The sequence below is a fragment of the Tinamus guttatus genome, unplaced genomic scaffold, assembly GCF_059628265.1.
Source record: "Tinamus guttatus ecotype Peru unplaced genomic scaffold, ASM5962826v1 Tinamus_guttatus_pri_ptg000008l, whole genome shotgun sequence".
Lineage (NCBI taxonomy): Eukaryota > Metazoa > Chordata > Aves > Tinamiformes > Tinamidae > Tinamus > Tinamus guttatus.
Window position 1 is genome coordinate 2,820,459 of NW_028288542.1, and position 21,899 is coordinate 2,842,357.

At 36.3% G+C, this 21,899-nt stretch overlaps 1 protein-coding gene across 1 annotated transcript in view; it reads right to left on the reverse strand.

The window, feature by feature from the left end:
* Positions 1-1,789: 1,789 nt before the first annotated feature.
* CFAP47 (cilia and flagella associated protein 47) overlaps positions 1,790-21,899 on the reverse strand; it is a 284,853-nt gene continuing 264,743 nt past the window's right edge. Inside the window, exons 63-64 of the mRNA XM_088521979.1 lie at positions 15,738-15,906; positions 1,790-2,011 (exon numbers count right to left, since the gene is read on the reverse strand). Of these exons, the coding sequence (XP_088378105.1) occupies positions 1,790-2,011; positions 15,738-15,906 (391 nt within the window). The remainder of the gene's footprint in view (positions 2,012-15,737; positions 15,907-21,899) is intronic.

The following is a 21,899-nucleotide window of genomic DNA, read 5'->3' on the forward strand; positions in this document are numbered from 1 at the left end:
GCACACATTGGGGGGGAAAAAAAAAAACTACAGTGGATTCAAAAATCACAGATTATGCTTCCCAACAGACAGCTAAACTGCACCTTTGAGACCATCCATTCAATATCATATGTATTGTGCAAATATTTGCCTATGGGATTTTAAAAAATGTGAATATATGACAAAACTTTAAAATCTACTACCTGTAACAGCAGATAAAAGCAAGCTAATTGTGAAATAAAATACCTAGAGTGAACAGCATTTAATTGTTGATCTTTTCCCCGTGTTCTCCCTGTGCATCAATGCCCCACGGATTTACCAAGTTTAGAGCATCTTGCATATAGGTGTCATTTCAAGAAGAAAAGCAAAACTTTTCAAAAGCAGAACAAGGAAAACAAGACTTTTACAAAGGAAAGTTGGCACTGAAATATTTCCCGAATAGCAAAACCGTAAGAAGTTGTGAAATCATTGCACATTTAAATTCTGACTTCCTACAGTCAGAGAAACACTTCCTTCATTCATATATATGGAGATAGAACTTGCCTGTGAAATCTAGTGCTAATTGTGGTCCCAGCACCATGTAAGATAAGTAATATGCCATTAACTTCGGAATATCTTTTAGATAGATACAGGTTATCACTACTGACAATACCTTCCTGTGCTGGGCACTGAATTCATAGAGCAAATTTTTTTCTCATTTCAGATTGTCTGGTTTCTGATCAGAATGGGCTCCATTAAAAAGTATCATAACTGTTTTATATGTTCCCAAGTATTTTGTAGTAGCTTCTCTAAAATGTGTAGGATAAACAAAATCACCAAGCATACTGCTCTCTAATGGTGCTCATTTACACTGACTTACACAGGTTGCAGGCTCCCCATACCTCAGCAGTGATGCTCATTCTATATTTGTGCCAGGAAAGTACTTGCTGTGCTCTAAGATATATTTTTTTAAGTACATTCATTACAATAAAGACACAATTTACATTTTAAAAGAAAAATTAGCAAAAACAATCTCAATGAAAAAAGAAGGTAGAACAGATTCACCCTGAGATCTTTCAGGCCAAGGCTGCACAGATCTAATTTCCAGCTAAGAGTGCCTGAACATCCGTATAAAGACTGCTGTGGATGGGAAGAGAGATAATGGAAGAACGATATGTGTTGCACTTCTGATTTATTTATTTTAGAAAAATGTAAATCCTGACTGCATTCTTAACTGACTTTTCACAGCATCTTATATTTCAGTATTCTAAAGCACACTGTAAAACTTACTCAGCATGTCAATAATGAAGAAATAATTCTTTTCCATTCCATGTTATCCAGGACTTTGAAGTGTTATGGGATGAATAGGTCAGGAATGTTAGTTTATACAATGCAGACATGTCAAATTTAATTAAATTTTCAAAATCAAGAGCATCTGAAAAGCATTCAGTCTCTGAACTGGTGACATGGGAACCAGATTAACCTTAGCAAAATACTGCAAACTTTGGGTGCACATTTTATCATGAACCAGGGGCTGGTTTGCTTGCTTGGTTTGTATGAGTTTAAAGCATTGCTCATTACACAGCAACGAAGTTCCGAAAGCTCAATCAGGTGAAACACTTTTCACCATAACTCCACCATCACTTCTATGTTTTCACAGAAACATAAGAGCATTACTAGAGCTCGGGCACTCTGACGCCTCCACAAAATGTATACAATCAATGCATATCACGTCTGCTTAAAAAAAAAATAAGAAACACATCTTCTTTGTATCTGCAGAGTTTATTCCATGCAAGTGTTAACGCTCCTCCGTCTCACCCACAGGTGATGATCACCGGTTGCTCCGTGTTGCCCTCAGCACCAAAGGAGCCCCTTTGATTGGGGAGGATACGGCGGTGGTTGTAAGTTCCAGGTTTTCACGTAAAAAATTGCGCTGTCGAACTGTGGCTGACCTTATGTAGCTGCTGGTAGAAATGACTTTGGCTTGCTTTTTAGGTGACAGGGCCTGTGGAGGCAGCCCGTTGATTTCATATGTCCACTGCATTGATGTTGTCTGAAAACAATGAACAAAGATGCAATAAATAAAGCATTAGTTACCAAATACCTTGAAAATTTGACAGTGATTTAATATGCTATATTGATTTTAAAAGATTTGTTATTTTCCATGTAAGGTACTGGAATAACACAGAACCCGAACGGCACTCCAGGAACAAAGCCATTACCCATACAAAACCATGGTCCACATTTAACTTTACAAATTCAAGACAAGGCATAACAAATACAAGTAATTTCATTTCCTAGATGATCTAAAATTCCTTTTTTATTTAGTGAACCCTACTGTCTTGTATGTTGTTCAAAGATAATTATTTCATAGCACAATATAAATGTTTCTAATTTTATTGTAGTTCTGATAATGGTAATAATGGTATTGTCAAACGGTGGAACCTTTGCATTAGGATAATTAACAAAATGGAAAGAAAAGGGCTCTGAGTATGCATATGGGAATTGTGGAGTCATGCTGAAAACTCCGTTTTGAAGAATATGTGAAATAAAAGTGACATTCTCCATTTGCTCTCTGTGTACAACTGTTCTCTAGGAATTGAGCATATGTTTGTATGTCATGTCTTGTAATGCTTGAGTACCTGGTTCTTATTGAGCCGATAATTCTCATTCTCATTACACATCCCATATATGTGTACTTCAGGAGCATTATTTCTATGCATATGAAGGCTGTATTGCTGTCTCTTATGTGTCACTGGGTTTTGAAGCAATATTTTGGTTGCTGACAAATCCAAATGTAACTATTGCAGATTCTTGTCATTTTTCTTTCAAAATTGATACCCAGGTCACTTTAATGCTTGAAATCATATATATATATATATTTCTAAGTCTTTAGAATCATCCTTCCTGTCATCACATCTACGAAAATATCTATTCTTGGGTCTTTAGGTTTCTGTTCTTCTTTTCCTTTAAGCAAAACAAAACTAAATCAAATCCCAAAGATTTCACAAAGATTTCAATTGGCATGTCAGTGTATCCAGCTTTGTGCTATGAAAATAGAAAGACAATTAAGTGTTTCATGCCACTTGAGGCATGCACTGTCTGTCAACTATTTGTGTGCACTCAGCAGCTGATAATCCCTGGTTTTCTGTTTTGGGCTTTTTTTGCTTTCAAAGCACTCACAGTGAAAATACAGGATGCTGTGGGTATATTAAAACATACTCATCCAAGTGAAAAACTTCACATTCAGCATGTCTACACCCAGAAACAGAACATGGTGTATCTAGCCTATATAACGCATCAGACCCTATGTTGGTGCAGCACAATGCAAGACTGTACAGAATTACTAGCTCAAGACCCCAAAGCTGTGTAGTCACATAAAATTTCCAAGCTCCCACCATGTGCCTTTTCACATTTGGCACAGCATTGCAAGCACACAGCCCCCCTGCTTTGGTGCTAGAGCAGGTCTGCTGGTACCACGCTTTTGTACCACGCTGCTTTGAACTTTGGAGACACGGCCTGTAGGAGCACCTTCCTTCCCCTGCTCCAACTCATAAAGATTTATTACTACAACAGTTGGGATTTATATAACACACGTCCGATTTAAAACAAGCTTAATCCTTAAAGCAATCATTCACAGATGTAATTGTTATACACAGCATCAGTCTGTTTTCACCCAGGCAAACTAAGCATCATAAAGGCTGTGTATACCTTCAAATCAATCTGGAAATGAGAACAAGAAAGAACCTTAAAGCTCAAGAGTATTTCTCTCTCCAGCCCTCAGTGAGCAATCCAAATTCCACTGCAGCTGCCCTGTGGATCCACCGCTCTTCCCACTTCGGCAGCTGGGCACCTGCTCTGCCCCAGGGCATGTCAGTACTCCAAAATGATTTGGCCTACAGAAAGCATCAGTAGTATTCATACAAATAGCCAACCAGCCCTCACAACAAATTTTTGCATATTATAAATGCCAAAAAACATCTTCAGAACAGGATGTGTTGATTTGTTTAGATATTTATTGTATTCTGCCAATTAATTTTGGTCTGGTTAAATCACTAAGTAGGCTGCAGTCAACTTTCTCCAGCTCTATCATCCTCTGCATTCATCCCACATTTACAAGACCATACAGACGAAAATAACAAGGATGTTAATGTGACTCTTTGATTTAGTTTCTTTTTTTAGTTTTGCTACACAGAGGTTTTATATTTGCTAGGAAATGTTCCCCTTCAGTGTCTTTCCTCTCCTACTCTTCTAATCACTAATCCATCATGGCTAAAGTACATTTAAGGGGTATCATTGCAAGTAGTCTTGCATTCATATTGCAGCTATTCGATAAGTGTAAATTTCAGGCTGTTAAGTTGCAACCTCTTTGGCACAGGTTTATTTATAGAGTATTTCACATATAGCTGTGTACAGTTACATCTCTTAAATGTCATCACCATATAAATCTCTGATTATGCTGCTTATTACCTTTACTTCTGAAGTTTTAAACTGTGTTTTGGCAACTTAATATATGCATTTCTATGCTCCTCTACTTTAATATCTATTTTGCAGATATCATATTCTTTCAAAGTTCTACAAGAGCTAGAGTAAGCATGAGATCTTAATAGACATCTCACCATGCATACATATTTTAAAAAACTTTTATTATTATTCTTCTAAAATCAAAATCTAATTTAAATTGAATATTATCCCTGTGTAAAACATGCAGAGTAGTTCATCCTTATCATAAACCTTATTTTAATACTGTGCAATGATCTGCCTACTCCACTGCCTGTAAAGATAAATGCCAGCAAAAGCAGGTGTGACATGGCCTAGCATCAGTATTTTCTGGCCAAAGATAATGCTGTCATTTAGGAAAAATAAATCTCTCTCTAGAGCTATCTAATTGTCTTATTAACTCCAGTACAAGGCGAAATAGTTTATCTTTCTTTAGTATGTCAGACCAACAATTTAGTTTGAAGAAAATTTAACCCCTGGGTCATATTCACTGTGTGCATGATTCATTGATTGCTTCAAGGTCAGAGAAAAAAATCTGATAGTTGTTTCAGTGACCTCACGTGAGTATAAACTTACTAAAGAACTATTTCTGTCATGAAACCCACACATATTACAGCACTACTATTTGTATGGTTATAAGTTGTTTAGGGTGGGCTATAAATAAAAGGGGGGGGGGCTGTGCCATCTCTCAATTTCATTTCTCATCAGTATCAAAAAAGTGATCCTGCCTTCTGGGTACTGATGGGCAATATTCACCCCACAATATCCCAGATTGTATTTTGACCAAAAAAAAATAAAAAATAAAATAAGGCATAGCTTGACTTTGGGGAGAAAGAGCTGCCTATTCTGGTGTTACTCTTGTTACTCTGGTGTTACTCTTGACTCTTGGTAAGGTGTGGTGCTGTGGCAGGAAGCAGAGAAGACATCCTCTCCTCACAGAAACACTCGGGCATAATGACAAAAACATTGTGGAGAAGGGAGTAGGACAACCAGGGAGTGAAGGAAGAGAAACTCTGCAAGAGAGGGTCCCCTATTGGGGAGCAGCAGATTTAAAAACAAACTGGAGAGATGAGAGACCTCCTTGGAGATTTAGGACTGCAAGGAATCTTTTAGCTCAAATGTAACATCACCTTTTTATATCATCCCCCCCCTTTTTAATTCATTTTATTATTTAAGACAGGACAATGTTTGTGATCCAAAGAGAGGCTAAGTCTACAACTATCACAGGATGCTGCTGCTTTTAGACAAGATCTATCAAGCTAGAACATACAAACACACACAAAAATCACAACTAATTTATCATCTTAGTGATTTCCCACCAAATTTACCACTTGGTGGTAATCATGTGCCATCATCCAAGGGTGCAGACATTCCTAGTGGAAAATATATGCATTTGTTTATTAAAAGAAAGCTCTTTTTAGTTCAGTGTTGCTTCTAAAGGGGAAACAAATGCTTTTACAAGAATGGAAAACATACTTGGGTTAATGCTACAAGATAACCTAGAATTCACTACTTCTCAGAAAACCTTTTAACACCCATAAATGTCTGTCTTTGTTAGAGTATTTACTTCCAACTGCAGAGTAGTTTTCCAAAAGCTAGTCAAGGCATAAGCATTTCCCCTCAGGATAGTACTGTACAGCTTAGCCACTATGACTCTAATCAGTCTGAAAACTGTGGTGAGAGCCAGTGCACCAAGTGCACAATCCTGGCAAGTACCTGCAAACCGTGTGTGTGTGTGTGTGTGTGTGTGTTATTTCCAAGTCAGACACATCACAGCAAAGGAGAGGGGAAGAAATCAAGTGGCAGACTTTTCTGGAGGTGGGAAGAAGGTTGAGAGACCTTGAAAGGTCGCTTATATTCAATCATAGAATTAAGATGAAATATTTGACTTAGAAGCTGCATTCAGATAAGAACTAGATCAAAATTTCCCAAATCAGAGGAACTCCTCTTCCTGTGCTTATAGCAGTGCTGATTATTATAGCAATTGGCAACGGTAATAAAAAAAAAAGAGATGTCTAAACACAAAATTATTGATTATATACATAATATGCTAGAATTTAATAATAAGAAAATTTCCCATTTTTCAGAAGATGAGCTTCCCCATACTGTATTTCTCAGCCTATTCCACAGTAGTTGTTATTATCGCTTACTTCACTTAAAAAAATTCTCTAAACAGAATTGAAATTTCTTTTGGGCACATATGCATAAGAAAGTTACATTCAGCTATGTTATCTAACAAGGTTTGGAATTTTCTCACGGATACTCTTTATTTCTATTGGCTCAAAGATTTTTTTAATGCAAATTCAAGATTTCATGGCAATAAAACTGGAAGAATAAGAAAAAAGATACCTGGAAAAGGAAATAAAAGAGAGGGAAGTATTATTATGGCCTCAAACTGTGCCAGGGAGGTTCATGTTAGATATTAGGAAAAAATTCTACATGGAAGGAGTGGTGGAGCATTGGAACAGACCGCCTAGACAAGTGGTGGAGTCACCATCCCTGGCAGTGTTCAAGAAACATGTAGATGAGGCACTTAGGGTTGTGGTTTGGCATGAAGGGCTTACGGTTGGACTCAGTGATCTTGAAGGTCTTTTCCAACAATAATGAATTTATGACTCTGTGATTATAAAATAAAAAATCACATGTGCAATATCAGTATGGCATCAAGACATGTAACAGTCACCTATGAAATAAGTTAATTAAACATCTTTAAGGGTGACGAGTGTTTGGGTTTTTTTTTTTTTTTTTGTCATAGTTCCATGCAGCCGCCGGAATCAGCTAATCCTGAAAATACAAACGTCATAAAAAGGTATTCAACACCATAATATTTGAACAACAGTGCATTTCTAAACAAGTACCCATATATAGGATGGCAAACTGTATTTGCAAGCAGCAATACAAAACATCTCTTTAACTATTCGCTTGTGGCAATGCTCAAGCAGAAGAAGGCAGTATACAGAATGTGGAAAAAAGGACAGGCCTCCTGGGCGAAATACAGGGAGGTGGTCAGGGAATGTAGAGATGCGACAAGGAAAGCGAAGGCGCGGTTGGAACGCAATCTGGTAAGGGATGTTAAAAATAACAAGAAAAACTTCTTTCTTCTAATATATTAACAGCAAAAGGAAGATCAGGGAAAACGTGGGTCCGCTGGTGAACGGGATGGGCACCTTGGTTACGAATAACACAGAAAAAGCAGAGCTGCTGAATGCCTTCTTTGCTTCGGTGTTTACCAAGGGCAGCCCTTTAGGGCCCCAGGCCCTAGGGACAAGCGAAGAAGCTGGGGGAGAGGAAGACTTGCCCTGGGTAGAGGAAGATTGGGTCAGAGAGCACCTAAGGAAAGTCGATACCCACAAATCCATGGGCCCTGATGGGATGCACCCCAGAGTGCTGCGGGAGCTGGCGGATGTCAGAGCTAAGCCGCTCTCCATCATCTTTGAAAGATCCTGGAGAACGGGGGAGGTGCCGGAAGACTGGAAGAAGGCCAATGTCACGCCAGTCTTCAAAAAAGGCAAGAAGGAGGACCCAGGCAACTACAGGCCAGTCAGCCTCACCTCCGTCCCCGGAAAAGTGATGGAACGGCTCATACTGGCCATTGTGTCCAGGCACAAGGAAGACAAGAAGGTGCTCAAGAGTAGTCAGCATGGATTCTCCAAGGGGAAATCATGCTTGACTAACCTGATAGCCTTCTATGATGAAATGACCGGCCGGATAGATGAGGGGAGAGCGGTGGATGTCGTCTATCTCAACCTCACCAAGGCTTCTGACACCGTCCCTCACAACATCCACCTGGGCAAGCTCCAGAAGTGTGGGATAGATGAGTGTACAGTGAGGTGGATTAGGAATTGGCTGGACGGCAGAGCTCAGAGGGTGGTGATCAGTGGTGCAGAGTCTAGTTGGAGGCCTGTAGCTAGCGGGGTCCCCCAGGGGTCAGTCCTTGGTCCAGTCCTGTTCAATTTATTCATCAATGACCTGGATGAAGGCACAGAGTGCTCCCTCAGCAAGTTTGCTGATGATACCAAACTGGGAGGAGGAGCCGATAGTATGCTGTAGTTTGCAGAAGTTTATAAAATATGATGATTCATGTGCTATGTGAAATGCTCTAATACATGTGCTATGTGCAAAGAATAGACAGGATATACTAAGTACCAGCTGTATGGATCAATTTTCGGTTTACGGCTCTTACCTAATGAAAGCACTAAATGGGCTATCAAGCTAACATTTCTTTGACAATTTTCTTAACTAATGCACTATATTTGTTCATGTCAAAATAAACACAAGATAAAATGTTCTTTCATCACAGTATGGAATGATTGTGAATCAGATCTTAGCAATTACCTTAAGTTATTTTTACAAAGATCAATACTATTAATATATATGCATATAAAAGTACTATTCTATTACTAGTATATTATTAAATAGGAGATAGAGAAGAAAAATTGGACCATGGTCTAAGTGTCCTAGAAAATCTGAAGAAGGATTTCTGGTTGAACTGCATGACTTGGTTATTAATGCCTAGAAAGTCCTGATGACTATAATCTAACTGAATTGTGAAGAGAGTAATATTTTGGCTCACCTGATGAGAGAAATGGCCATCTACAGAGCTAAATCATTCAGAGAAATATTTTAAAGCTTGCAAAAATAAGACAAATGCCACTTTTTGCAAATGCTACTTTTTTGACGAATGCCACAAGTTAGATAGCTGATTGAATAATGTTCATGAAGTAATTTACTCAGCAAATACTGGTAACAGTCACCAAATAATTTCTATGAGAGCACACTTTTGATACACTTTTGATATTCACTTCATTCTAACAGATGGCTTATGATTCATAGGATTAATTTATAGAACACAGATCACCCATGCATATTCACTACAGGGTGGCAGTGTAACTGAGATGTATACTAATTAATTTCTAGAGAAATCTCTGTTAGGGTAGAGTTAAATGTTTAGAGCAACTATCAGTAACTTTAGGGTAAACAATATTGCAGATTTTGTTCAAATAGTGTTAACTCAGGAAAGTCAAAATAAAATTTTCAATAACTCCAAAAATAGGGGATTTCCCCCTCCCCTACCCCAAAACTGCAGATACTGCATCCAGTGTTCCCTGATCCTTAATTTGTATCATAGTGATGGCAAGAAAATAGTGATCTACAATGATCAGTGTATTCAATATGAAATTAAACTGAACTTTTTACATGACTTGCTGAAGTGTTTATTTCTCTATTTTTGTCCCTTAAGATTAATTTAAGGTGCAATCAAATTGTTTAGGAGCAACAGTATTATTAGGTTTTCACTGTTAAGGTTAGCTCCAACTTTTCTTTTCTAATGTGAGACTTGTAATAAATCCAACACTCCTATGACCTCGATACTCTCTTTTCTAAATTTATCAGAAGACTTCATATTATTAACTGTATTTTAATGTTTATTTTTATTTGAGAATTATTTCATCTGCTTGCTTCTATTTTGCGTGATTCTCATAGATGAAAAATAAAGGGACAACACAAAGATGCATTATCTCTAATAAATAATATCATTTGGCAGGAATCTTATGTCATTATCTTCCAGTTTTGTCCATAGAAAAAATCAGTGCTTCTGTGTTGCTTTCCTGTGTCATCATGAAGTACAGGGCAGGTACCAACCAGGAGTTACCTGTTAATGACACAGCCTCTGTAGATTCCCAACTTTTCTCCTCCCTTTTGTTCCTACCAGTTTTCTCTGTTCAGTGCAGCTGGTAAAACAGCATCTTGGAAAATACTCGGACAAATAATGAAAATCTGATGTCTATAATTCCTTGCCTTCCTCTTCCCTTATTGTTCCAGTCTTACATAGTTCTTATTTTTCAAAGGCAAACATACTACAAGAAGCTAGAAAAGTACTTTCTTTGAAGTCCTTGCTATTTCTTGTAGGTTGGAAGAACAACCTTGTGAAAAAGTGGACTACTGGATCAAGGAGAACCAAATCTATACCTGAATTTAAGGACAATTCAAGGAAGAAAAAAATAGATGAGAGAAAAGTTTTAAATATAAGGTCTCAAGCCTCCTCGTTACACTGCTCTCAGGTGTTTCAACTCTTGCGATAAGTAAACACCGGAAATAAAATTTCTGTAACTGTTGTTATTGAGGAGCTAATCTGCATCAGAGCCTGCACCAGTTAGATCCATGCAGTCCAGTAGGAGGGCCCCTAAACAGAGATGGGAAAGTCACTATTTGGAATGACTTATGGTGTGTCCTAGCCGAGCCCATAACGAATCATCAACTTCTGTGTATTGACAAGGAGAAAAGAACTCCTGAAAAAATAAAATAAAAGGATTATTCTGGAAAATTCAATAGATTTAATCCACCTGGTCCTCACTTGGCTTGTAAAAACAATTTCCTATCCTCCCTTTGTCCTTGAAAACAATTTCCTGAACAGTGTTACTTTTGAGGGACCAGGAGAATAGAAAATAACATTGAAGAATGGGACAACAGGGCATTAACTTCCCTCTGAATCTAAAGCTATTGGTAGTGTCACAGAGTAGTGTCAACTTGAACACTGGAAGGACAAAGAAGCATCTACATTTCTGAAAAGGTGAAGGAAGGAGGAAAGTATATGGAAAAAAAATCCTGCATAAATTAGTCATAAAGAAGATCTGGGAGAGAAGAGTATGAACTGAAGCCTTGTCGGACTTTCTCTGAAGTAAATGGTTTCTGAAAGCTTCTTCAGGAAGACGCTCTCCTTGAAAAATGTAACTTGAAAGGTCGGGCACTTAGGAAGATGATCCTGACCACAGAGGTTTACAGCAGAGGAAGGCAGAGTGCCTTTTGAGTGTGACCTTACTATATAATATAATAAGCCTTATTTTCTTTCATCTCCTATCTTCTCTGTCATCACTTACAGCTGTCCTAATGATTTTTGATATTAAAATATGGCGCAAAACATATCATTTATTTTTTTGACTTGAGCCATTCCCGACACAAAGTTTGGTAATCTTAAAACTGGAGCAATGAGCCATCCTGAAAAATGGTCACCAACACTGTTTTTCAGGGTCTCAAAGGGTACCTGAGTGATCAGACCTAACAAGATGGTCTGGGGGTGTCTTTAAAAATGTCTGTTCTTGTTTTTCAAATATTGGAAATGGAAGTTGGGATCTGTGTACTTCATCAATGATCTTGCCTTCCCATTTCTAATTAAGAAGATGTATAAGCAGCAACTATTATCATTATTATTATTATTTTAGATTTCCAGATAGGATTAAGGATAGTTTAATTTACTTCTGAAGTTAAAGTTTCACAGCACTGCTTAGATGCATTACAATCAATATCAACCATTCCTTCAGCACTGGAGATGATCTGAATACCCTCTGGCAGCAACGGTTCTCATACTAGAACCTTCTTCTGGTCTTGTAAGAACTGTAGTATCAATAGGAAAACTAAACTTTTTGTAAGTCTGTGATTCAAAAACAATTTAGTATTGATCTCGTAGACAAAGCCAAGTGATGGTAATGATAGATGTGCTATATTCACTGTAGTCAACTCCTTAGACCTTTTTAATTATAAAATTCAGGTCAACACCAACCAACAGTGAGGGACACAAGTGATTTCTTTCTTAATGTGAAAGTATTTCAGTTATCTTATTATCTTAATTTTTTTCCTGTTCATTCTATTTAACTGATGTAATTTAGAATAACCTTAAGTTACGGTAGGTAACAAATCTATCACGAACATTGCACGATGTATTTTCATTAAGCTATTGCACACATGACACTACAATTTTCTCTTAACACTAGTAATTTTGCACACACTGCTTAGGGAAGCCCCACCCAGTAACTGTGACTTGCACACTGCATAATTTATTTCCAGAAGGGCATGACAAATGGCTTTGATACGCTATCTTCCATAGGCTAAGTTAGTGATTATTCAGTAATAAAAGTGCAGAAGCCTGGCTTCTGGAGGGCTTGGTAATGTTACCTGCAATCCGGTTTACCCTGACATCTGTTTTATCATTTAAGAGTTACTTTGTTTTCCTTCCGTTTTAGAATATCTCAGAAGTCTTTGTAATAATGAATTACAAAGCAATTGCACAGGTGTCTAGCTGAATTCAGCAAAGCGTAAGGGTAGTGCAATTTAGGACAGCAAAATAATTCTTAAACCAACCTGAATATGCCCTTTCCCTAGGATATGCCAGCCTTCTGGCTGCTCTATCTTGTGCCTGACAGCAGCTCCTGCTCCAGGAAGCCTTTACAGAGTTTCCTGCCTTTCCCTGACCGTACCTGAAACTCAGCTGATTCTCCATTTTTTTAGTTGTTTTTGTTTTTTTCTTTTTAGCAGCACATCATAACATAGGTCTGAAATGTCAGTTTGATGGAGAAAGCTCTTTCATCTCTACACAGTACTATATGTCTTATTTAAGAAACATACTGTCTTCACTGAATTATCATTAGTGGCAATACTTTTTTTTTTTTTTTTTTTTAGAATAGTGCTGTTTATGAAAGCTATAATAAATGTTTAATTATGGAATACCTATTAAAAATGCACTTTTTTGCAATATATCACTGTTTTCTTACTGTTTTGATTTATGATATTTTCTTTCATGGCCACAGACACACCCATGATTATTTTCTTTACTGGATTTTTATTATATTTTCTCTGATTGCATTCTTTGTTCTACAGAAATTCTTAAAGCCAAGTTCCATGACACATTTACAGATTTAAGATTTCTTACAGTTATTGTCTAACTTGAACTATTTGGATATGTAGTTGGCTGAGAATAAAAGTTTTCATGATGATTAGAGTACTGAATTGCTTTAGCAAAGTAATTAAGCTTTCCTGCCATCAATAAAATCTACTGTATTACTGAATATTAAGTTTGTAAAGAATTCACACAATATGCGATCAAGCACATGATTTGTGTACATAAAATACAAATGAGGCTATGCTATTTCAATTACATACATATATATATATTCAGTTAATAAAAAGAGTTTATCATCAGGGTAACTAAAAGAAAAAAATGCATGTATGATTTAATATTTTCAACAAATAAGAAAAAATGACTGTAGAATCTCTCTCCCTATTCCCAACCTCCCGTTTCACTTTGTAACACAATTGTAATGACCAAAATAAAATTGAGAAAAAACTTACACTGTCATCTTTGGTCCTTTACAGCCTAATTATTACAGTTCATTGAAGCACACAAAAAAGACTGTTGTGCTACTCTCTATTCATAGAATTTAATAATAAAAATATGACCGTGTTAAGACTGTGGCTTTCCACGCAGAAATGCAAAGGAAATCTTGCTGCAAGAGTGCTATAGTCTTTTATTACAGCAGCATCAGAAGAGAGGCAATACTGTAAAAGAAGGAAAAAAAAAAACCCAAAAAACAGAGGCTTCCTCATTGCTTTTAAAAGCAGCTCAGAGCCTCAGCCAACATTAGCTGGAAAGAACTTTCGCGAGAGAGGGTCAACAGTGTTAGGTACAACATTAATTGCATTTCACCTTCACTATTATTGTCCAAATAAGAGTGATTTTATACAGTTCTTACCATCAAACTAAATCTGTCTCGCTCAGGCTCAACAATACAAATGATTTTGACTAACAGGGAAGGCAGAGATGAGTATCTGGTATTCTCAACATGTCATCAAGTCTTATTTCAGGTAGATGTTAATAGCACAGCTTAGAATAGTTCAGCTTATATTAGAACTACATGAAAGGAAGGTTTTATGTAGAGGAAAGGGGTAAGTTTAGTGTAGAGAAAAGGACTATCAATAAGAGGAAAGACAAGATATGTCTTATGAAAGCATCAAAACATCTGAATATTTCAAATAGAGTTAGGGTGTTCAGAAGCTCTCTACCACATTGTGATGGTGTATTACTAGTTTGCAAAATATCTGCGCTTAAAAGCACTAAGAGTGTTCAATATATTCCTGAACATCCAGGAGTAGACTGGGTAAGATGTGATCCACAGGGGTAGTATGCCCAAGTGAATCAGTGCAACCACACATAATATCACAGGTGTAGATGTAAAGAGCCATCTGTCTGGATCATAACCTGAGACTGAGATGTAAGCAGATGTAAGTTAAAAAGCCAATTACTCAAAGCACATCTTCTATACTGACAAATTCTGAAAAATTTTAGATTACAGACTGACTTTGTAGAAAGCTAATGATAATCTTTGAACATATGTTTATCACATTCTAGGCAAATTTGTCTTGGTAAGACTCTTTGTTAGCAATCACATTTTAAGTGTATTATTACTCAGAATGTGACTTCAGGTCCAAAACTACACTACAATTTTCTGTAATCTGTAAATGTGTCACACAGCATCATCTAAATATTATTAAAGAAGATATATAAAAGAACATAGAATACATTCAGTTATTTTCTTTTTCAAATGAAAACTATCCCTGCAGGTTACATAAAAAGAATGAACTACCCAAATTTCTAATCAATCTAATCTTTTCAAAACAAAACAACCTTGAGAAAATAAACAGCCTTCTTGTTTTTCTAGAATACAAATTTCTTATGTATTGTTGTACAAGTTGTCACTCATAGACAAAAAAAAAAAGTTCAGCCATTCGCCATGCTTTTTGAACAATTCCATTTTGACCATCTTATTTTCTTAATCAATGTTGCTGCTTCACTTCTAATACAATAGCTTAAAAACACTGCCAGCATACAGTATGTTTGAAGTAGAAACCAACATCTGGCAAGAGTTGTTTCTCTTCTAAGAATGACTTAAAGCACTTCTGAAAATCTATCCCTGGAGTACTAAAAATATATTTACTCCTCTAGAAATAGATGTTTTCAGATGCTAACATATTTCCTGACCTTCAGTTTCATGGAAGTGGCTTAATTAAAATTTCTTACTGTTTATTTTGAAGCTTGTTTTTAAGGAGTTATTCCTAGATTTGAGTTCTAAAATTCTGACTTTGACAGTTCAGTATCTAGCTTCTACTGCCTGCGATTCAATAAGGTATAAACAAGTATAACCAATATCTTAGGCCTCACATATTCAATTATATGTATTTTCCACAATTTCTTAACATGATTAATCTACCATCTGCACGTTGTGCATGTCGTTGCGGCACATGTACCAATACAAGTATCTATTTCCAGTGAAAGTGAGAACAAATACCAAGAAGTTAAAATGCAATATTTTTTGAGCTTGCCACAAGTTAATTTCCATAACTTAGCTTCATTCTTGTTCAGAGTGAAAAGTAATAAAATAAACAGTGGGTGTTTGCGTGTTTTTCCTTCCTCTCCTGAGGTATTCCGGTATCTTGTATTTAGAAAGACTTACCTGAATTACAAGCACTGCTCTATGCTTCCTGCCATACATTCTTGGCTTGAATCCCACTGTTATACCCGTTCCAACAGTGCCGATGGGCAGAAGTTCTCCAGCTTGTGGCGCTACAGCAAATGCAGGATCGCTGCCTGCCAGGAAATATGCAGTGAATGGCTCTGGGTACCTACAAAAAATAAGAACAGGAGGATATTGTGCCTTTTACAGTAGCTTAATACTGACCTATCTACGGTCAAACATTTATGCACCATGGCATGTGAATCAGGAAACCTGGCAGCCTATGGAATGCTTCCTGAATAATAATAGCATTGCTAGCTACTAGCAATTATTTATATTTATTCATAAATATTTACAATCTTTACATACAAACACCTGGACACAGGTCTTCCAACATTAATATTCTATGGTGGATATTATAATCACTACAAAATAATGATAGTATTTTCCAAAAAAAAAAAAAAGATAGAATTACCTTACTTGACTTGTGAAGACAGATGGAATTATGAATAGGAACATATTTTGCTAGTGAAAATTACTCGTTTTAATAATACTGATAGAAATAAACTCCATGTCAGACTGAAAATCCTCTCTTCCTCGTTAGAAATCTTCACTTTCCTAATCTCTAATCAAGTAAAACTGGCGAGTCACCCATTTTATTAAGCTTTATAATGGATTTTGCAATCTAAGGGAGTGTTACTACAATGGTAGGGAGTTCTGAAAACTTTGAAATGAACATATGAGAAATCCTGGTTTTCTATCTCTATTTTCCAAATGTTTCTGTTCTACAAACAAACACTAAAATAATCACAATAAAAATAATACATACCTCTACAGATACTGTATGTCTTGGGCTACAAAAAAACTTCTGTTATAGATACTGCAGAACTTGTTTAATAGTCAGTTTCATGGCAGTACCTGTGCACCTAAAGGAAGTGTCTTATTCACACAGTAAAAACAGTGCCTGGGGACTACACAGGAGAAACGCAAGATATTTTTGACCAATCTCAAAATGAAGCCTATCTAGCGGAGTTGCTCATGACTCCTTATCATAAAAATATTCTCAGCATGAAAGTATGCATTATATACTTTGCAGTCAAGCGTTCTTTCAGTCCTTTCACACAGTTCTGAGGATATCTCCACTACCATTTAGATTCATATGTTACTCTTTCTCCTCTCACATCTAGTTTATATCCAGGTCCTACACTTCTTTTTCTGTAATTCTCCAGCATCCAGCCCATCCGGACAACCTTCCCATCTGTCTAATCTCACTCATTAGTAAACTGTCTACTCTTTCTGCATGTTGTGTTTATTTTTAATATCTGAAGATTAACTAACATATAAATATACAAAAAAGAACAAAAGAAACTGAAGTGGAAGCATGATATTGTTGTCAAAAAGAACTTTAACACTCTGCCATAGTACAGCAGAGCAACTATCATGCTTAGAGCTACATTTTTAGGTAAGAAAACTCAAAGAATGAAAAAATAACAGCAACGCAGAAGAAAAATGCTCAGGTTTGTGTATTCATGGGTTGTCACAGCAGCACTAATACTGCTTTTCAAAGAAAATACAAAGGAGTGTAATTTAATATTTTATGACTATTCATATCTCTATGGAGATGTCCCAAATTTCCTGGCCAAGTGCTACACAGTCGGTGGTACGCTTGGTCTGTGTTATGCTATTTAAAAATAGCTTTCCTTTTGTATACGTTCCCAAGAAAAGTTTTCTTAACTTCAAAACACTCTCATGAAAAAAATCATGAAAATGATTACAAGTGTGTAGAAACAAACAGGGACAGTACAAAATAAATAAATACATAAATAAGTGAAACCCAAAAAAGCTTTTTCTTTCTCAAAAGAATTACAAAAAAATATATTATCTTCAGTAGTGCCATCGGACTTAGGTGCCTTATTGGATTTAACTCAACTTTTCCTAGAGGTGCCATCAAGCTGGTCAACACTACTGAATGTCTGAAGTTGCATTTCAAGCCATGCAACATCAAGGCAGCAGAGTTTACACCACTGTAGATACCAATCTTGTTATTACCTGACTTCCCTTTTCTTGCTATCTAAGCCCTGAGTTTTCGTATCTTCTTTTTCAGCACAGTCTGCTCAGCTGTGAGCTCAACTGCTCACTTACCTACTACATACACGACAGGCAAGGAGTGCAAAGGAGTAGACTCATATCAAGTGTCTGAGCAGTGTTCTCCTCAAAAACATCTGAGATGATGACTACTTAATAGTTGTTTTTCATCTGGACCAGGAACATGACCACAGGTCTCCTGTTTCCAGTGTAGCAGCTCTATTGAATTTAAGAAATGTTAAGATAGTTCTTTCTTTTTCTCCCGTGTTAAGTCTACTTTCTGTTACATATGAAAAGCATCTGGTTAGTCAGGAATGACACCTACTGATAAATGATTTGTGTCACGAAGAGACACGTCACAGCACGACTCTGATATCAGATCTGATGACGAAAGGCTATGTGAAATGGGAGAGGTTACATACACAGAAGACACAAAAGGACAATATTGATGCAAAATTGCATCTTAGCAGACTGGGATGCAACAGTAACTCTTTTCAAATACTAAAAAAGATTCTTAAAACAGTTAGAGAAGGAACAAGTGGTGGACAAATGGTTTAAAACAAAACTGTCAGAAAGCACATGTAGAACTGTTCACACAAGATACTCTCATTTGCCAAGTCAGAGAAAAATCCTCTTACATTAAATTGTTTCAGAGATAAATTAGATGAAAAAACTATTAAAATGCTTAAAAGGTCAACATTTCTCTAGACAACATTGAGAAAAAATACTAAAGGCCTATTGTATTTATTTCTGTGATGAGTAAACACACACATATATGTGTTTGTGTGTTTACTCATCACAGAAATTTAGAGGTGTGCATATTTATAAATATATATATATGTGTGTATATATATTTGCATGCACTTAAAATCTTTCCCTTTGCTTCCTTTTTCTTCCATATTCTTCTCCTACTTTCCAACAGTTCTGGTTTAGTTGACATAAAATATTCCTTCAAGCAGCAAAGCAGGAGCTATGTCCAAATAAGCAAAACTGAAATTCTGTTAAATTTAAAGTATCCCCATAATATGGGGAGCCATAAGAGATGCTGAGGTAGATATGACTATTGCCTCAAGAACTAGGAACTGAAAATCTTTTCACACACAGTTAGAAACAGAAACCTTTCACAGTGCCATAGTTCTGATAAATCATGGGCTTTTCTGTTAAAATTATTATCTAAAGATGGCCACACAAAAGAAATCAAGTGGTGTTTTCACGGAGGTTCATGTCAGGAGAACTAGCTGGAATCCTGGGTAACTTGCTAGCACGTTTTCTCATTGTCATCATATATATAGTACAGAAAAAGTTTGGGATCCCCTAAGTTCCCAAAATAGCACCCAATTTTCCAGCATTCCAGTGTCTGTATATTTAGCGTATAATTAAAAATTAAATTGCTTAAAATGATTAAAATTTAATTCCTCTTTGCTCTTTGTTCACTGCTGCAGGTAAAACAGCTCTGAAGTCATTTTGGCTTCTCATTTCTCAGACAGGAAGGACAGGGATGAGGCAGTCTATATTTTCCCAGGAAGGCTCTTGTTTAAGTCATGGGTGGCAGACACAGACACACTTAATAAAGTTGAGTGATAAGCAGGACACGGTTTGAAAACATGCACAAATCAAGCATAAATGAATTAGTAAGTATACTATTTTATACAGGCCATCTAAAGTACAGAAGTACATGGGTCTTCCCATATGTGAATTCTACAGCTGCTGTGATAATGGTTGGATATTGCTGTCACACAATGGAAGCTCTCTCCTATTCAAAGAATGACCAATAGTATAATTAATAGTACATACTGAATTAAATTTTTAAAATACTTGGGAAATAAAATCACGACAACAGGAAGAACAGAAATAGAGCCAGTTTAATAGACATAATTATACTTCTTTAATCCTTACTTCCATTATTTTAAATAGCACTTTATGCTAGTCAGTATTTGCACATTAGATAATTTTTAGATAAGCAAACTGAAAACAAAGAACACCTTTTGTCTTCAACTTAAAAAAAAGAACTTTAAAACTTATAATCCCACAGAGATCTCACTACAAAGCTTATAAAATATGCTTAGGCCCAGCAAATCTATTTTATAAAGCTCAAAATATAATGACGTCTTTATCACACTAAGGTTCAAAATAGGTTTATTTGCTCCTTTCTCAATCTAGTTAAATATCCCTATAGAAATTTAGAAATAAACTCCTTTTCAGAACTCAGTATTTTACAAACTATATTTAAAAAGCAATGGGTGGCGTTTTTGATCAAATACTTTTTCAATAAAAAAAACCACATAGCCTATTCGCCTGTGAAGTATGTAACTGCTACGGAAATAATGGATGTGATTTGAAAATGCTGCAATATGCTTCCAAAAACAAGTTAATCAATCATAACTGCATTACTTGCTGTAACTTGTAGTTAGCACATACTGAAAAATGCATGAGATTTTAGTTTTTACACAGGCAAGTTCTATACACTCATTATCAGTAAAAAATCATGAAATTCTCTAAAGTTGTCAGTCGTAGTTGGCATGATTTACACACTTACTTTTCAATTTAAAGAAAAAGTCAGTAAGGAAAGGAGGAGATTATCTTCATCATTATTCCTAACTGATTATGCTATATTCCAAAAGCAACTGTAAGTCCTGACCTTTGGAGGGCAGAAGAGATGTCCACACCACTTACCACCGTGGAGCTTTGGAAAGATTGCTTCAGAATTTGAAGACTTTGAAAAATACAAAGAAACACTGCATGACCAAATGACTTGCAGGGCATGTTTTTCCAGATATAACATCACTTTTGATGCCTACATGTCCTACATGTCAAAATCAGGAGCTATGATTCTTGTCTTCAGAGAATCTTACTTGCTTTATACCAAGTAGTACTATCTAGGCAGACTGGTAGAAGTGGCTTTTCCTGTTAGAAAACATTGCAGTACTATGGCTAAAAATGGTTCCCAGCTAAATATGTTAAACCTTAGGTATCATACTGCTAAGAACTATGGTCATAACTTTTTGGAAACTTTGCTGCATGTGTATCATAACCAACATTTTTCAACATGCTATCATAGAATCATAGAATGCTTAAGGTTGGAAGGGACCTCTAGAGATCATCTAGTCCAACCCCTTGCTCCAGCAAGGACACTAAGAGCACGTGGCACAGGGTGGCATCCAGGCGGGTTTGGAAGATCTCCAGAGAAGGAGACTCCACAACCTCTCTGGGCAGCCTGTTCCAGGGCTCTGTCACCCTCACTGTTAAGAAATTTTTCCTTAAGTTCCTGTAGAACTTTTGGTGTAAAACCAATCTACATTCAGACTCCAAAGATGGAGTTTAGTCAATATTTGTACTTTGCAGCTGGCACTACACTACTAGGATGAAGTACTCCAATTACATCTTTAGATTAATGGCAAAATTTTGCAGAAGCATTAACAATTAGATTGATACAGAAATCCAAGACTATAATATGCACAGCAATATATTATGGAAAGTATGTGTGCTGAGAACTTAAGGAATGTATTTTTTTGCAGCATACATATTTCTAACTCCAGGTAGCTCCAATGCAATATAGCAGTTGTTACAAAAAAATGTTTTTCAAAGTTGTAACTGTAAAATAATTCTTTTTTCCCTTGGGAATTATGGAAGGTACAGGAAAAGACGGACAGCTTGCTGTTCTTCAAACAGTATTAAAATTAATTTCCTGGGATCAAGAGATTTATTTGCTGAACATTTATTCTATTCACTAGGAAATGAGCATAGATGAAATATGGAACATATCCACCTCAGTAGATATGAAATGTAGGTTACCATAACAAAATCTGCATATGCAGTAATTTTAAAGCCGAGTGAAAGCAGTGTTCATTTATATCTACCTACATGTTGCATTTTGGCTACTGTAGAATCGGTACTGGAAAACAAGTGAGGTGACTTTCAGCTGCAGCTGGATGCCAATATTTCAACATGAAGAAATAATATTTATGTAGTAGTAAGTATTCTCAAGAAAATGGTTCTCTATTAGTGGGATTGTTTTGATCCCAAAATATTATTAAAAGTACATTAAAAACTATGTTATTTTCAAACACACATTAAGCT